The 17,035-nt window shown below is 36.9% G+C and overlaps 1 protein-coding gene across 1 annotated transcript in view; it reads right to left on the bottom strand.

Annotated features, from left to right (window-relative positions):
• The window catches only part of LOC107551707 (receptor-type tyrosine-protein phosphatase F-like), a 301,032-nt gene that overhangs the window by 136,138 nt on the left and 147,859 nt on the right, over positions 1–17,035 (bottom strand). Inside the window, exon 2 of the mRNA XM_016233423.1 lies at positions 11,392–11,561. Coding sequence (XP_016088909.1) covers positions 11,392–11,488 — 97 coding nt within the window. The 5' untranslated portion in view covers positions 11,489–11,561. The remainder of the gene's footprint in view (positions 1–11,391; positions 11,562–17,035) is intronic.

Below are 17,035 nucleotides of genomic sequence, written 5' to 3'. Positions count from 1 at the left end.
CCAACCAGGCACCAAGTGGTGCCAATCAACACACTGGCCCAGCTAACCAATCACAGCACATTTTGTATTTCAGAAGGTGGGCCTTTATTTGATACAGGAACTATTCGAGCCGTTCATGCCAGACTGGGGAGAGAGGTGTTGTAATAATGTAAAATATGTGAAAAATAATGTGTTTTTCGAACAACCTAGTATGTGAGCCTGTTTTAGTACACCACCAAAACAAAATCAAGACTTTGTAAAAGAGCATAACAGGACCCCTTTAATATTAAATATCAATATATTATTTTTATTCTTAAATAAATTATTTTTATTATTTATTATTTTTCATTTAATTATTATAAATTATCCAAATAATGTATAGTCCTAGAGTACAAAGCTATTATTATCAGAGCATGTGAACACTGAACAGAGCATAGCATCATGAGAGGGTAGCGTCATATTACATGTTGCTCCATAGAGCTGTACTACACCATGTTTAAGCACAGTAGCGCTATTGCAAACAGGAACAAGTATACTACAATGAAATCTTCTGTAGGCGCGTTATTTGAGTGGACTTTGCGTTTTTGCTTCGCATCCCTAAAAAACACTAAACAAAACAAATAAGTAAAGTAGGCCAATATATTCAAGCTGATAAAGTAGAGTCAACTCATTAGGATGGGACATCACATTATTTTTAGCCAAATTTTCAGGATGGGACACCAGATAATTTTTAGTTGGCCTTCCAATTATTAAACAAAACACACACACACTAAGATGATTTCCACAGTATGTAAAAAGAGCAACTTGGACATTCTGCAAAACATATGCAAACGATGACAGAAAAGTAATTTTTGAGTGAACTAGCATTTTCCTTTAATTTAAAACATTTTAATGTGCGCTTATAGCTTATAGTCAGGCAGCACCAGCATTTAACATGTAAACAGTCCAGCCAAGGTTACCCACACAGGTAGAGGTGGAACGGTTTGCAGAAAAAAATCGAATCTTACAGTTCGGCACACACTAGGACCGCGGTTCAACTTAAATCTGACAACGCATCTGAAATATGGTTTGCTATAAATAACACGTAAAACAAACAGGGTTCGGCTATTGTATGTTTCTGTTGATGGATGCGTATTCTGGCTTCCCAGTACATTACAACAACAGCGATGTAAAAAAAATTAATAAATAAAAACCTGGACAAACCATTCACTCTTCACCGTATGATAAAATATGAGCATTTATTCCGTCATCACCCGGGTGCTGATAGCGCACATGAACAGGTGAGACCTGAACAGCACATGTTGATATATGTGTTTAAACTAAACTCATGTAAGCTTTGCCAGTTTAAACATTTAAGAGCCAGAGGATGCGAGCTCGTGCGCGCAGTGAGAGGATTTGAGTGTGCGCTCATCCGAAGCGAAAAAATTAAGTCAAAATGCCCGTCTTGGTAAGTATCCTATAGCAGACATAGCCGCCTGAACGTACTTACAGTGTCTTAAAGTGACAGCACTTTCTTAATATTAATCAAACAGCAACAAAGAAATCACTCACTGCTCTTGATTTAATAGCTTTGGTAACTTTAATAAAGATGAATCTTTAATTTATACAGTCAAATATGCAATGCTGTTTTACATTGCATTACTTTATTCAATTTCTGTACCTAAAAACTAATGTTAGACCTACCCAGAAAAACGGAAAATTACTGTTTATTTTATTTGTATCTTTACTCTATTGTATTTATTTGTGCTGTTGCTTGTAGTTAGATAGATTATTGTTATTTTCTTTATTTTTATAATAACAGTATAGTTTTTTCCTAAACATAGCACCGAACCGTACCGAAACCGTGACTCTAAAACCGTGATACACACCGAACCGTGAGTAAGTTGAACCGTTCCACCCCTACACGCAGGCAACCTAATATAAATATAAACTGAACATGTGGTGCATATTTCTGCAAGAAAGTTAGAACAGAACTGTTTAGAAGATAAACTCACGAAATGCAGAAGAGGATCAACAAGAAATGTGGTTCATATTGCCAGCCTGCCCAATCCTGGAGGCCTGTGCAAGCCAAGTGTGTGGGTCACATTGTACAAGAACAAAGAACATTAGTCATTAACAATTATGGGGTCAGCACTAAGGGGACAGAAAAAAAAGGTTATGATGGGAGCCAGTGGAGGATGAGGAGAAGCCAGCTTTAATGCAGATGAAAAGCAGGGGACGTGAATTCCCCACAACAAAATGTCATAAGCTCTCAGACGCAAGTCTGTACTAATGTGATTAGCTGCTCATGTCTGTGATTACATAAAAACGCTTTATGGATATTAACAAGACGTAGTGCCCCCACAACCCTCATCTTAGATGCTGTACAGAGGCTCTTGCATGGAGAAGATTCTTGACAATGCAGCAGCTGCTTGAAAATGTGCAGTGTGCATGTTTTCTCACTGCATGGTAAAGATTTGTTACGACATAGTGTTCACAGAGTACAGGAAAAATTGTGATAAGAGGAAGGACATACAGTAAGCTCCAAATGTCTGAGACCACTAGTGAAAAATAAAAAATGCACTGATATTACAAGTTTGGTCAACAGATATTAAATTCTGTACTATTTTGTCTAAATAAATTAAAAAATTAAAAAAATTACACAGTCAAAACTAAAATCAATCATTTAAAATGCAATAAGTGAATTTAGGCATCACAAAATGAGTATCATAATGAATATTACAATGTTGAGATCTGCTAAACATTACATTTAACATTGTTATTAACTTAAAATACTAATAAATACATTTAAAATATTAACTTCAAGTGAGCTTAAAATGACATGCATTGGTGATCATGTGATGCAGGCTGGTCCTGCAGGCTTTAATCTTGTCTTAAAGATGAGGTCATTCTCACAGCAGCAATATTATAAGGTGTAAGTGGCGTGGGAGGATGACATACTCGCATGTATGATTCAAAATAGCTTTTATGGCTGCCCTTCAGTCAAGGACACTGGATGATCTTGTCATCAGATGACAGCACTGTATCCTAGCCACAGCTGAGAGTTTGGGGACCTGCCTCCGGCCCAGCGATCGACCGCCATAATTAAGCTATTAATCTCACATCATTAACCTCCGCTGACCAGTCCTTTAATTCATTGCTGTGATATTGCCGTATGCAAACCTCCTGCTCTCTCTGTTTCTCCTTTTTGCCGTCTCTCCTCTGGTGTCTGTCATTGAAGGATCACAGCTGGGGACTAACAAAATTATCTTGCAAGTGCCACTCGATTGAGGATATGGTTACTTTTAATTAAAAAGAATCAATTTCTATTCCTGTCAATTTCACTCAGTGACCATATGGATACTTGAAAACACAATCCAATTTGCCGCCTACCACCCAGTCAGCCCTGCCCAGCCCAACGGGAAAACAATAACTCGCTTAATTGATTTATAGAGGTGGGTTTCTACATAGCGCTGCAAGATAAAATGTAAAGGGTCCTCATTTGCAAGCATTTCACAATACCCAAGTGCTCCTCTAACAGTAGGCCATATGTGTGGGTTGTCATTTAAACACAGACAGGATTTTATTTTGTACCGAATATAAAGAATTAGCTCGACTGGGAGAAAAATTAAAGCTTCTCTTTGACTTTCAGATGGGATTTTAAGGCACCTTCAGTTTTTGCTCAAATAATTTAATTATCACAAACCTTCTTGCCATTAGGGAGCAGGGAGTGATAGGACAGAAAAAGGATCGATATATGGACAGATGGCAGCAAACTGCCTCTCACAACATATAGAGACAAATAGCATCAGAAAAATTCCACTGCAACTGGAAAATGAAAAAAAAGGTAGTTTGACAAGTTCAGCTAAATCAGATAAATGCAACAAGACCTTGAAGAAACCTTGTAGTAGCACATTTTGAGCAGCATCCTTTAGAAATGCTGTATGAAGGCCTGTAGATCTAGTAAGACATTATACAACTCTAAAAGTAGGCCTATAGTTCCCAACAGTGTGTGCAACTAAAAGTTGTGATAAACTACTAACTGAACTACATTTTTCAGTAGCGTGACCATAGGCTGTTTTATAGGGCTGGGTAAAAAATATCGGTATTTCGATTTTAATAAATTCAATTTTTTTACGGAACGATATCGATTCTTTAATTCCAAGAATCGATTATTCTAGCCTGTTTTCAGTTAATGGATGGAACATTGAAGGGCACTTCCCATCCAATATATTGCAATAAGCATTGTGCTTTGGTACTTTTAATATGAAACAAAGCCTCAGATTTCAAATTCTGTCCATTGTATTGCGGTATTTAAACAATAAATGCCATTTTGGCAGTGTTTAATGTGGAGAGACAGATCGCTGTAGCGCGGCGCCTCCACATTAATACTAGGGGTGTAATGATCCATCGATATGGATCGATACATCGATTAAATGTCTAACGATACGATGTATTGATGCCACAGGTAAAATATCGATTTCTGTAGTATAAATAGGCACCTAATTTTGACACTGTCCCCATTTTCACCCATGTCCATCTATACATTACCGCAAACGCATTCTCATTCAAATCATGTGTCGGGACGATAAGACTGCCTGAAGGGCGAGTGTAAAAGACGCTCGGGATAGTTGACGGAATCGGCGAGCGCTTGTGAGAAGTTTTCGGCGAGCAGTGACACGCGCACACATCCAAAGCGCACGCATACAGACAGCTGCATCGTCAGCGCACTAATACTTGAGCTCTCTTCTGCTTTTTTATGCATGGATGAACAAATACAGACCAAATAAACACAGTCGGTTAGGCCTACATAAACAGTTGAGAAAGAAAACGCAAGTGTATCAGTATATTGGATCCATGCTTTCGTTCTTAAAGTGAAAGCAGAGTAACAGAAAACTTGTCAAAGAAAAAAAAAATCAACAACTTTTATAAGGATTAATCGATATTCAATTTATACAGTGAAGACTATGCCGTGTTATTTTACATGTGATTATTACATTTCTGTACCTGAAAATTTTTTTGAGATCTACCTGAAAAGCACTGTCTTTTGTTATATTGTATTTATTTTCTGCTATTGCTTGTAATTTGGTTATCTGTAGAAAAGGTTTTTAGCACTGAGACCATAGTAGCAGCCAAAAGTCTCAAAGTTTTAACAACTTTATTTTTGTATTTTTTTTTCTACATTAATGTATTTTTTCCTACAACTGGAGTTCCTCGTTTGTGTTGTTTCCTAATGAGGATTTACATAATTTTACACATTGCATATTTTAGCACAGAAGCCTGAAAGACTGTCTTGACTGTTGTCATATCTTAAAGGGGTGGTTGATTGCGATTTCACTTTTTTAAGGTTAGTTATTGTGTAATGTTGCTGTTTGAGCATAAACAATATCTGCAAAGTTACGAAGCTGAAAGTTCAATCAATGCAAACGGAGATATCGTCCCAATATCGATATCGATATAACCCAATTTAATGCCTACAAAAATGGCTGGTAGGGACTACAACAAGTTGCTTCCTGGGTTTGTGACATTACAAACCCAGATAAACCCCGCGCTCGGGAAAAGGCAGCAAAGGGGGCGAGGCCATGCTGCGCTGCTTTAGAGAAGAGGAAGAGAAAACTAGAGGTGCACGTAAAAATCTGTTCATATATGAATCGCAATTCTGTCTTATAACGATTCTAATGGATTCACAAGTTTCAAAATCAATGTTCTAAAGCAGCGGTTCTTAATACTGTTCCTCGTGTCCACTGCTCTGCACACGCTCTGCATCTCTCTCTCTCTCTCTCTCTCTCTCTCTCTCTCATTCAACTCGGCTCCAATAATGAACTGTTACAATTATACACTTATTTTCACATAGCTATGAAAAGCGTTATACATGGATGCGTGTGCAGTTGCCGTACTGTAGCTTTAATCAGGATAAAAACGTATATTAAAAGCTAACATAAGCAGTAGCATTTATAAATAACAGCATATCTAAAAGTATAAGACAACAACAAACAAAAAACAGGCCTACCATTAAAAGACATGCTTGCACAGGTTCTGCACGATCCTCTTCAATAACACCCTCTGCGTCTCAATCGGGCTCAAACTGATAAGCAATTAACGAAGCCGTTGTTTACAATACAACCGGAGCACATGCCGCTGAGGTGAGGGGCAGGACGTTTAGACACGCACTAGAGGCGGTTTAGCCAATCACAACACACTGGGCTAGCTAACCAATCAGATCCCATCGCCTATTTCTGAGGACAGGGCTTCATAAAAACAGGAATAGATCAGCCCATTTCTCAGAGAAGGGACAGAACGGTGTGAAATAAAGGTAAATTATGTGAAAAATAACGTGTTTTTAAAAAAACTAAGCATTAACACGTTAGACTGCACCCCATAAACACAATCAATCCTAGAAAAAAAAACAGTGAACCACCCCTTTAAGATTACTGCTCTTGTGTGTGACTTTTTTTTTTATTATTTGTTTTTCTTTATTATTAAAAAAAAAGTGTAGGCCTATTTTTTGTTGTTGTGAATGTCCCAATTGAGGAACAGGATGTGAAAACAGGAATAGATCAGCCCATTTCTCAGAGAAGGGACAGAACGGTGTGAAATAAAGGTAAATTATGTGAAAAATAACGTGTTTTTAAAAAAACTAAGCATTAACACGTTAGACTGCACCCCATAAACACAATCAATCCTAGAAAAAAAAACAGTGAACCACCCCTTTAAGATTACTGCTCTTGTGCGTGACTTTTTTTTTTATTATTTGTTTTTCTTTATTATTAAAAAAAAAGTGTAGGCCTATTTTTTGTTGTTGTGAATGTCCCAATTGAGGAACAGGATGTGAAAATTTAAGATACATGTTTATTTGTTTAAGTTGCATTTGTGAGTTAATAAAAATGTAGATGGTTGTTTAAAATAGGTATATAATATAATAATATCGATCGATAGTCTCCTGTATTGAATCGTATCGAAATCGTATCATAGAATTTTTTGAAGTATCTCCAAATATCGTATGCTGGGTATGAGAATCGGTATCGTATCGTATCGTGACGAACCATCCGATTTACACCCCTAATTAATACCAGTTTCAGCACAAAATGATCATGATTAAACATCCGAATGTAAGTTAAAAGAAAGAGTACAACTTTACAATTCTTATCCTGTCTCATGTAATCTCTCAATTAGATTAGTGTTTCAGCCGCGCAAAGACATCAATATAACGGCTTGTAAACAATGTCACGTTACGTCACATTTACCTCAGAAAAACATATTCGGTGACCATAAACTCATTAGTAAGCTAGAAAATATATAATAGAAATAAATATATGCACCATATCATTATAATTTTTACTGTTCTTCAATATTTAATTTATGTTTGAATAAATCCATCAAGTTTTTGACAGCCACTATTTAAATGTTTATATTTCAAAAAAACTAATTAAAGTAGAAGTATTATTATGTAGCTAATTGCAACTTTATTATTTTAAAAACTTCATTAAGTGTAATTTTAGCAGTTGTATATTAGCCTACAAATCAGTCAATTTTAACCTTCAATATTATAGTAATGTAGTACCAGCTGACTCTCATGTATATTTTACAGCATTAGTTGAGAGATTTTTTTTCCTTGAGAAAATTTGCCATGTACCTGATATGTATCCAAAATAATCAATATTGAATCGAATCGAATCGCAAGCTTGTGAATGAGAATCGAATCGTGAAATTTGTGTCAAAACCCAGCCCTACTGTTTTAAACAAAATAGCTTTTCAAGTAACAAGCTATAAGCTATTTTTCTTATACGGCAAAAAAAACAAAACACTTTTGTTACACTGTACTGCATGTACAGGTTTACATTTGAGAGATTTAAAATAATGCTCAAACATGATCACCTACTTTGAGCTCTCTCTCAAATGAAGCATTGGGAGCTCCAATTCATTTTAGTGTATGACTGTGAATAAATCCATCAAGTTTTTGACAGCCACTATTTAAATGTTTATATTTAAAAAAAAACTAATTAAAGTAGAAGTATTATTATGTAGCTAATTGCAACTTTATTATTTTAAAAACTTCATTAAGTGTAATTTTAGCAGTTGTATATTAGCCTACAAATCAGTCAATTTTAACCTTCAATATTATAGTAATGTAGTACCAGCTGACTCTCATGTATATTTTACAGCATTAGTTGAGAGATTTTTTTTCCTTGAGAAAATTTGCCATGTACCTGATATGTATCCAAAATAGTCAATATTGAATCGAATCGAATCGCAAGCTTGTGAATGAGAATCGAATCGTGAAATTTGTGTCAAAACCCAGCCCTACTGTTTTAAACAAAATATCTTTTCAAGTAACAAGCTATAAGCTATTTTTCTTATATGGCAAAAAAAAAACACTTTTGTTACACTGTACTGCATGTACAGGTTTACATTTGAGAGATTCAAAATAATGCTCAAACATGATCACCTACTTTGAGCTCTCTCTCAAATGAAGCATTGGGAGCTCCAATTCATTTTAGTGTATGACTTCATTCAAGTGGTTCATTTTATGAACCGGTACAAAAATATGATACACAATTAATTTTAGTCTCTACACAGATGCCTCTGTAGCTATTTATGTCTTATTTTTTGTACTGGTATAAAAGTAATGCTCATTTTCATCAAGTAATTTGTGCTCAGAAAAATCTGCCACATTCAATTTCAGCTTATTTCTTGACAAAACTTAAGATCTGCAGTTTATCATTTTAGACAGTTACTAATTAGTTCACTTCTTCCAGCTGAGAGAAAGACCACTTCTTAAAGACAAAAATGACTGTGAGAAGACTGTTATGTAAACGCTAGACACCACGTCTGGAGGAAGCAGTTATGAAGAAGACCCCAATCACAGAAATGAGACATAACCACCTAAACAAGGCTCGAGGAATAGCCCTCAGTCTCCTCGCTGGAGCTCCTGTGCAGTTCGAGTAATCTTGACTTCTTTGAGCATTCAGAATAAGAAAGTGCCTTAATTTTTCATCCGTCTGATTTAGGTAGGCTCTGTTACCATGGTGATCAACGTTCGTGATGCCCCACCCTGTAGTTCTGGCTCCACTGCCCTATAATTCAGAGTGCTGCAAAGCCAGTTCTTTCATGTTTAGCAACTCAACCCTCTCTGATTACAGACAACAACACAAAAAAGACAATTCGTGGTAGTCAATATTTAACCTCCCCTCTATTTTTAAAGTTTTATTTGTTTGAATATCTACAAAGTATTTATACCAACGAAGCATCACCGTAAAGCAGTATCACACTAGGATTTAGATGTCTGAAACCTTAAGTATAGTCAAATCTAGAGCAAAGCTCCTGGAGACTCGTTCTCAAACCATCAATATCACCTACAGCAGCTGGTCTACAGCAGCATGTGATGACACTAATGAGGGTGCTGTGTTAATGCGCTAAAGATGAGAACATGCAGAACACTAAACAAAAGACACAAAACTCAAGACAGGAATAAGCAAAAAGGTATAAAGTTTGATGACAGTGTGACAACGACTGTCTTAAATCAGGTTAGGCTCAGATTAGGCGTGAAGTCAACATGAAAAGGTGTTTGTAACCTGTTTTACTTCCGTAATGTGATGTTTTTCATTGGGATGCACTGATATTATAATTCAAACCAATAATTACTTGCATGTTTTTAGTGATAACTGATAAACAGTCAATATTAAAATTCTACACTGATTTAGTCTAAAAAAACAAAACAAACAAACACTGAAATCAATCATTTTAAATGTTTGCTTAAAATGTTTACATTTAGTGAATTTAGGCATTAAAACATTTTATTACACGGCTCTGCGGAATACTTGATTCTGATTGGTCAATCGCGCCATCCAGCGGTATGTTATTCCTAGATAACAACCGCCAAATTGAATAACACACCGCTCATCCGGGTATTACGAGTTATCTTGACCGGTACGACTTATATGCTTAACGAGTCACTCCGCTATCGTTGACTGTCTTGCGCCATCTTGTGACTGAAAACACTTAACTACTGCGTGTTACAATGGAAGACTTCAGCATTCATTTCAACATATATGGTAAAAACAAATCGTTTTAGCCGTGTAATAAGCGGGATAATGTACATCCAGCCGGTTGTTATCTCAGAATAAACCCCTTCAGGCTGATACAAGACCCCTCCGCTTCGCGTCAGGGTCCTGATCACCCTGTCGGGGTTTATTCTGAGATAACAACCGGCTGGATGTGCATTATCCCTTACATAATGTACAGTATGAAAAACAGATTTGCATTTTCAGGTTAAATTTAACAGTGTTATTCAATTATCAGTTGATAGCAAAGGTAAATCGAATATAAAAACAGGACAAAAACCATGAACAATGGAATATCTAATATCTGCCAATACGATAAATGAGGGGGGGGGGGGGGCAACAAGGAACAATAATTGACATACTGTGCAACTGTATTCACTGACTATTCCATTTATATTTGATCAATTTTTTCTGTTTGCTTAAAAAAGTTCAATAAAATCTAGCTTCACGTACTCTGTAAGACTAACTGCCTCTTGTCACAGCTCTTACTGTACATATAGCTGTTCTTTTGTTGGATTAATTACTTATATTATCCTTATTTGTAAGTCGCTTTGAAAAAAAGCATCCGCAAAATGATTAAATGTAAATGTAAATTTAAGTGAGAATTTCCCATCAAATGTTTCATTTGTCAAAGAAAGATTGATTTGATGACATTTCAGATTCGAAACACTTGAAATACTAAAGTTATTCTTTAAACGTTTTGAAATTTAGTCAGTTACTTTACATCAGAGATCGTTTTGAAAAAGTCTTCATAGAGAAAGCTGAGGCAAGATTTTCAATCACAAAGGTTTCGCGGCTTAGAAAGTGGCAAAAGGAGTCAAGAGAAGAAGCTTCAAGGTTACTCTTATACTAGCACCGCCTCTGAGTGGCTGAAAGATTTAAAGGTTAAACGAAGCAAGTGAAAAAGAAAGACAGGGAGCGAGCCGATGCGACAGAGAGGCCTAATGGAATTACAACAGCCTTGTGACAGCGGTGCAGATGGATCACATGGCGAATTAAATGGCTCTCTGACCCATGCCAGAACTGAGCCTTGACCGCCGCTCGACCCGTGGCACCCACAACATTGCCGTGTCACTCACGGCGCATCTCAGCAATCCGCACACTCATTCACAAGGACAATAAAGCAGAGCGTCCCATGAGAACCGCTTTCTGATCAATGGCTACATCGAAATGCATCGCTCATCTAAACACCACGGAAAGTTCAGGTGAACGGTTTGTTTGAATTTCGAGTTCACATCGTGCTACGCGAGTGAAGCACTGGTGTGTTCACTCATGCCTGCAAACAATTCCACAATGCAATGCACTTCCAATTTCACAAGGTACAGAAATAAGTACAGGAAAAATGACTAACCAGCTGAGGAGTTGTACTTACTGTCTGCCTGAGAGGAAAACTGCACGCAGCTCAGCAGTAGCAGAAGAGGAAGCCCAACAGGCAGGAAGGGCATGGACGTGCAAATATTAGGCACCATGTTCCAGGTTGGCACTGCTCCCCCTCGGTCCCCGCTCTGCTCTCGCAGCTCTCACGCAATCATAGACTAAAACCTGAGGAACACAGAGACAAACACATGTTAGCATTTGATTCAAGGTAGGACAACCAGGAATGTGCAGTATTGGCTGTGGGTGTGATAAATTGAATGGTCTGTCTAGGGACAACAGGGTTAATGAGGTAAGTAAATGCTCTTTTATCTAAGTATACTAAACCCATAATCTGCTGCCCGTTTGCTAAATATCAAAGGGACAGGAGAGAATTTGGAATTCCCAATAACCGACCGCCACTAAAGGTGCCCATTAAGTGGCTCTGTACAGATGGCTCCGGATCTCCTGAAGTGTGGCGGTAATACTGTATGGCCACACACACACACACACACACACACACACACAGCTCCCTAAGGATGAATGCTGGTTTAAATCAGCGCTCACATTATCTGAGAACTATGCAACTGCCAGAATATAGGGGAAGTTATGTTGAAACTGCAGCTTGTCGATTGAGCTAAGCTGCTCAAATTTAAAGTAATTAAACTGGTCACCCGCACTTTTTTTCTAGAGGTTTCTGACAAAAAGTCACAAAATACATTGAAAGACTGTGTTATGGATCAAATCATAGACAGTAAAGGGTTTTGAATGTACTGTATTACTTTAAAAAGTGCTTGTTGTAATAAACGTCAAATTACATGTTTAAAGTACATTTTAAATCATTTTTTAAATATTGTAATGGTTTAAAGAAGTACACTTAATTTGATCTGTTCACTAACACACTAAAGCACGACAAGTATGATTATAATTTAAACTGTAGTTTGCTATTCAGTGTTACATTTAAAGTTCATCTATTTTAAATGAACTAAATATTTAAATACATCACATACACGAGGTGACATTAAAAGATTTTTTGTTTACCATAATTATTGCCAGTACATTCAGCTGATCACTTGTACCATATTTCAAAGACAATAGAAGGAATGATCAAATTACATATAAAGATATACTTAAAGGGTTAGTTCACCCAAAAATGAAAATTCTGTCATTAATTACTCACCCTCATATCGTTCTAAACCCGTAAGATCGTTCATCTTCGGAACACAAATTAAGATATTTTTGATGAATTTTGGGAGCGCTCTGACCCTTCCCATAGACAGCAATGTAATTATCACGATCAAGGTCCAGAAACGTAGCAAGTAGATCGGTAAAATAATCCATGTGACATCAGGGGTTCAACCGTACTTTTACGAAGCTAAGAGAATACTTTTTGTACGCAAAGAAAACTAAAATAACGACTTTATTCAACCATTCGTCTCCTCCGCGTCACCCTGATGCCATTTTGGAGAATATCCACTGAACGTAAACAGCGTATGCTATTCTGTGTCAGCTGCGTCACGCGGATACGTTGTTTTCGTTCAAATCAAAGAGTAAACAACATAGAAAACATATCCGCGTGGCGCAGCTGACACAGAATAGGTCTTACAGGTTTAGAACGACATGAGGGTGAGTAATTAATGACAGAATTTTCATTTTTGAGTGAACTAACCCTTTAAGTGGGTCAAAAAGCACTCTAAAGTTCAGCTAATTGGAGTTATTTCAAATTTAAACTATAATTCATTTTAATTTAATGGCAATTAGCATGCAATTAAGTGTCCGTCTGCCACTTTGACATCAATGCGTTCACTTGTCTCATCTTATCCGTTTAATAATTTCCACAGTGTGAGCGGCTGGTGATTTTAACAAGCAAGAATGTGAATAGGACAGAAACAAAGACACAAGTATCTCGCAAGGTGAAAAACACCCAATTCACCTGAGGAGGAGACTAGCCAATTATTAACACGCTGATTTCGGATGCATGCTGGATGCATGCAGATACGCCCGGCTGCTGTGTTTGTGAGATGGTGCCAAAAGAAACAATGAACAAACAGATCCTAACAGGGAGGTGTTTAAACAATGTTTATTTTTTCATCCAAAAGGCTTTTTGTTATTCTTGCTTGACAAGATGGTTTGTGTTCTAAAATAACAAGAGGTGACGTACATGTTGAGTCACAGCTTGGTTATACCAAAACACCAGGAGGGGCCTCAGCACCACGGCAATCGTTCTATTAATAATCTTTCACTACTTTTGGAGGCATATCAAAAAAAAAAGAGCAGTTGATTAGGTCACCAATAAAGAAGGAAAAGGGAGGCACGACCCACATTTGAAAAACACTAGTAGGATTAGCCAACTGATCCACTTTTTTTAATACATAACTCAAAGTCAGAAACCAATCATTTAAAACCTGCCTGCCAATCACAGAGTTCTTACACTAGGCCTGACTTGTTTGTTTGGGCCAGGGTTATGGAGAGAACGAGTAAACTGATAAAAGCACAATAGCAGAGCGAACATATACATCAGGTGAGATTTACCCAAGGAGCAGTAATATTGCACAATAAACCCAGATCAAACAGCCATCAATCTCATAACACTGTTGAAAAGTCACGGTTTCATTTTAGAAAACTAGGCAACTAGTGCACATTACTCAAATTGATTGCGCTTTTAGCATGAATCCAAAGGATTATTAAGGATTATGATCTGAATAAGGATCATCATTGAACATGTGGCACTTGCGGTTATTCGTGTGCATCTTATATCACGTGAGATCACATAAATACTGACGTTTATGTTCAAATGCTCATACTTACAGACAACTTTATTTATTGGGCAATAGCAAGAGACAAAAGGACAAAAATGTACACAACTGCAAGGATGCTTGAGACAATGTCAGTCATTTCACCCTAAAAGCAAAAGAAAAAATTAAAGAAAAAAAAAGAAAAGAAAAGAAAAGAAAAGAAAAAATGTATTTTGCATAAAGTAACTGCATCATGTTTTAGGAAAATTATTATTACTATTTTCACTATGGAATTATTGTCATGAAGTTTAAGCACATTTTCCTCTTCAAATTCTCATTAATGTAATGCAAAAATACTGAAAATCATGAAAATACATAAATACAAAGGAAATACCTGTTCAGACAAAAAGATTTAATTCAAATCTGCATAAATCTGCATGTACACTTCCTAATTTAATATTTTTACAATTCAGTGTTTATTTTTATTCATTTATTCCTGTTGTCAATTATTCACAATTTATTCCTGTAATGCAAAGCAGAATTTTCAGCTTCATTACTCCAGTCTTCAGTGTCACAAGATTAGGCATGGGCCGATTACCGGTTTCACGGTATACCGTGATTTGAAAAGTTTCAAAACCACTAACATTTTCTGTTATACCGTTCCTGCGGTATGCGCTGTTTTTCATGTCTCCTCAAAGACTGAAAGTGGAATACCTCAGGTAGAGTGCAGTGTAGAGAGTGTAGAGAGTAATTAAAAAGAAAAAGTATTTTACTGACCTTTAACTGGTAGGTAATACAAGCTCAGACATTACCCTACAGATTAATGCATGGCTAGCAATTATCAGGGCTCCAGACTGTGACTAAATTAGGGTTGGGCATCGTTTGGTTTTTTTTCGATACCGGTGCCAAATCGATACTTTTAAAACGGTTGCGGTGCCTAAACGGTGCCTGAACCGATACTTATTAAAAAATAAATAAATAAATAATCCCCCCAAAAATGATGGATTGGCCATTAGAATAGAAATAGAATAGAGAGTGCAAATGTTAGAGGGTCAAGTTTTTTAATAAAAAAAAACAAGCAGATAAAATTAGAAGTAGCATTAGAATAGAGAGTGCTAGAGTTAGAGGGTCAAATGAAGATGAAAGGGATGTGTTTTCAGCCGTTTCTTGAAAATATTAAGGCTGCTTGGATTGAGCTGGGCAGGTCATTCCACCAGGAGGGAACAGTTAATGTAGAAGTCCATGAAAGTTTTATCATAGGTAGAATGCAAAATGTTTCAATACAAGCATTTCATTCAAATGTAATTTATGCAATATTTCAAACCTTTAAACCACTTGGGAAAATCAACCTATGGCAACAGTTTAAAAGTAGCCCAATTCTGTGGAAAAAACGCGGACTTGGCAACCCTGCATCCAACAAGCGCTACCGCAGTCAGCTTTGACTGATCACAGGTCGAGAATAAGGAGAGATGACTGACAAGACCATGTTGGAGTATTTGCTGCTCAACAGATTCTGAGCTCATTGACAAATATCTAATCTTGTAAGATGTGCTTGCTCCCTTTACACAGAGTGTGCGAAATCCTGGCCGGACACATTTTTTTAGGTCCAAAAAGAGGACATGTCCGGGGAAAAGAGGACATATGGTCACCCTAATTTATAATCTATTGCTAATCGATGTATTCTTTTTAAAGTAGCATATGGAACATATTTTCTGCATCATTCTGTGACAAGAAGCCTCATCACATCACAAAAGGAAGCATTTGACTGGTGTTGTGGAGTAAAAAGGTTATAATGTTCTCTTATGTTCAACAGGTTTAGAAATGTGAATACAAGGGAGGAATGTGAAAACAACATGGACACTCTCCTTGCTCCAAACGTGTGTTGGATTTGTATTATTAGAGCTTTCCGACTTGAGTTCACGTGCATTTTCTCAGTCGGGAAATTATTTTTCACGTGCGGTGTGCCAGTGATGATGCTTCTTTCGTCCGTTTCGGAACCAGAGGACAAATATTTCAATCGATCGCTCAGGCATGGCACGGAAATCTGCGTTCGGATTCTGCCTGTGCGACTAGATTTTGTAAGCACTGGTGCGACCACCACGTTGTTTAACTCATAAGTGCTGCCATTTCTGTTGCATATGAGAAACATCAAATGGCAAACGAAGCTGAAAGCATAACGAAACCGCGCGACTTGTTTGAACTGCGCAGCACTTCGAGTGTAGAGCGTGGTTTATACTTGCCGCGTCAGCAGGAGCAAAATGTAGCAAAAATTATGATAATACAGCATGTGGTGTATGTCATGCCTCGTCTTATTCGTTTTTGTTAATAAACGTTTTGTAAGCTAGTTTGTCATTGTATCGTACTGTTTTATTGTTGTTGTGCTTTTAAATTAAGAATAACAATTAATCAATCTTTTGTTTTAGGCCCAAAAAGGTGTGTAGATGTAAGCAAAACAGACTATCTTTTCTTGTAAAACGTGAAGATCGTGAAGTGAAAGCACCTGAAGTCTGGCTTATAACATAGCAAAAGAGGAATTCCCGTTCACAAAATTAAAATCACAAATAATACTACTGATGAAAAAGAATGGTTAAATGTTTACCACTTTCGTTTTCATATAACTATAAACTATGATAAAAGTTCATCAGCATGCATTGATTAATCCCATGTTGTAGCAAAAAATAAATAAATAGATAAATAAAAATATTGCGACCAAATCATGTGCTTGTGCGACCAACTGAGAATGTTAATCGCAAAAGAGCGACAGTGGGAAGAATGAGTCTGGAGCTCTGAAATATGCATTGTGACATGCTAATATGGCATCATAACTAAGCAAAGGTTCATTACTCCTGCCTCTGCAGACAGTCTCATCAGTGAGAACGTCTCAGGAATCTCGTCTTATGTCCACTGTGTTCCTAGCATCAAGGATAA

Source organism: Sinocyclocheilus grahami, unplaced genomic scaffold (assembly GCF_001515645.1).
Source record: "Sinocyclocheilus grahami isolate Dianchi unplaced genomic scaffold, SAMN03320097.WGS_v1.1 scaffold430.1, whole genome shotgun sequence".
Classification (NCBI taxonomy): domain Eukaryota; kingdom Metazoa; phylum Chordata; class Actinopteri; order Cypriniformes; family Cyprinidae; genus Sinocyclocheilus; species Sinocyclocheilus grahami.
Note: the sequence above shows the minus strand (reverse complement) of the source record. Positions and strands in the feature narration are given on the sequence as shown.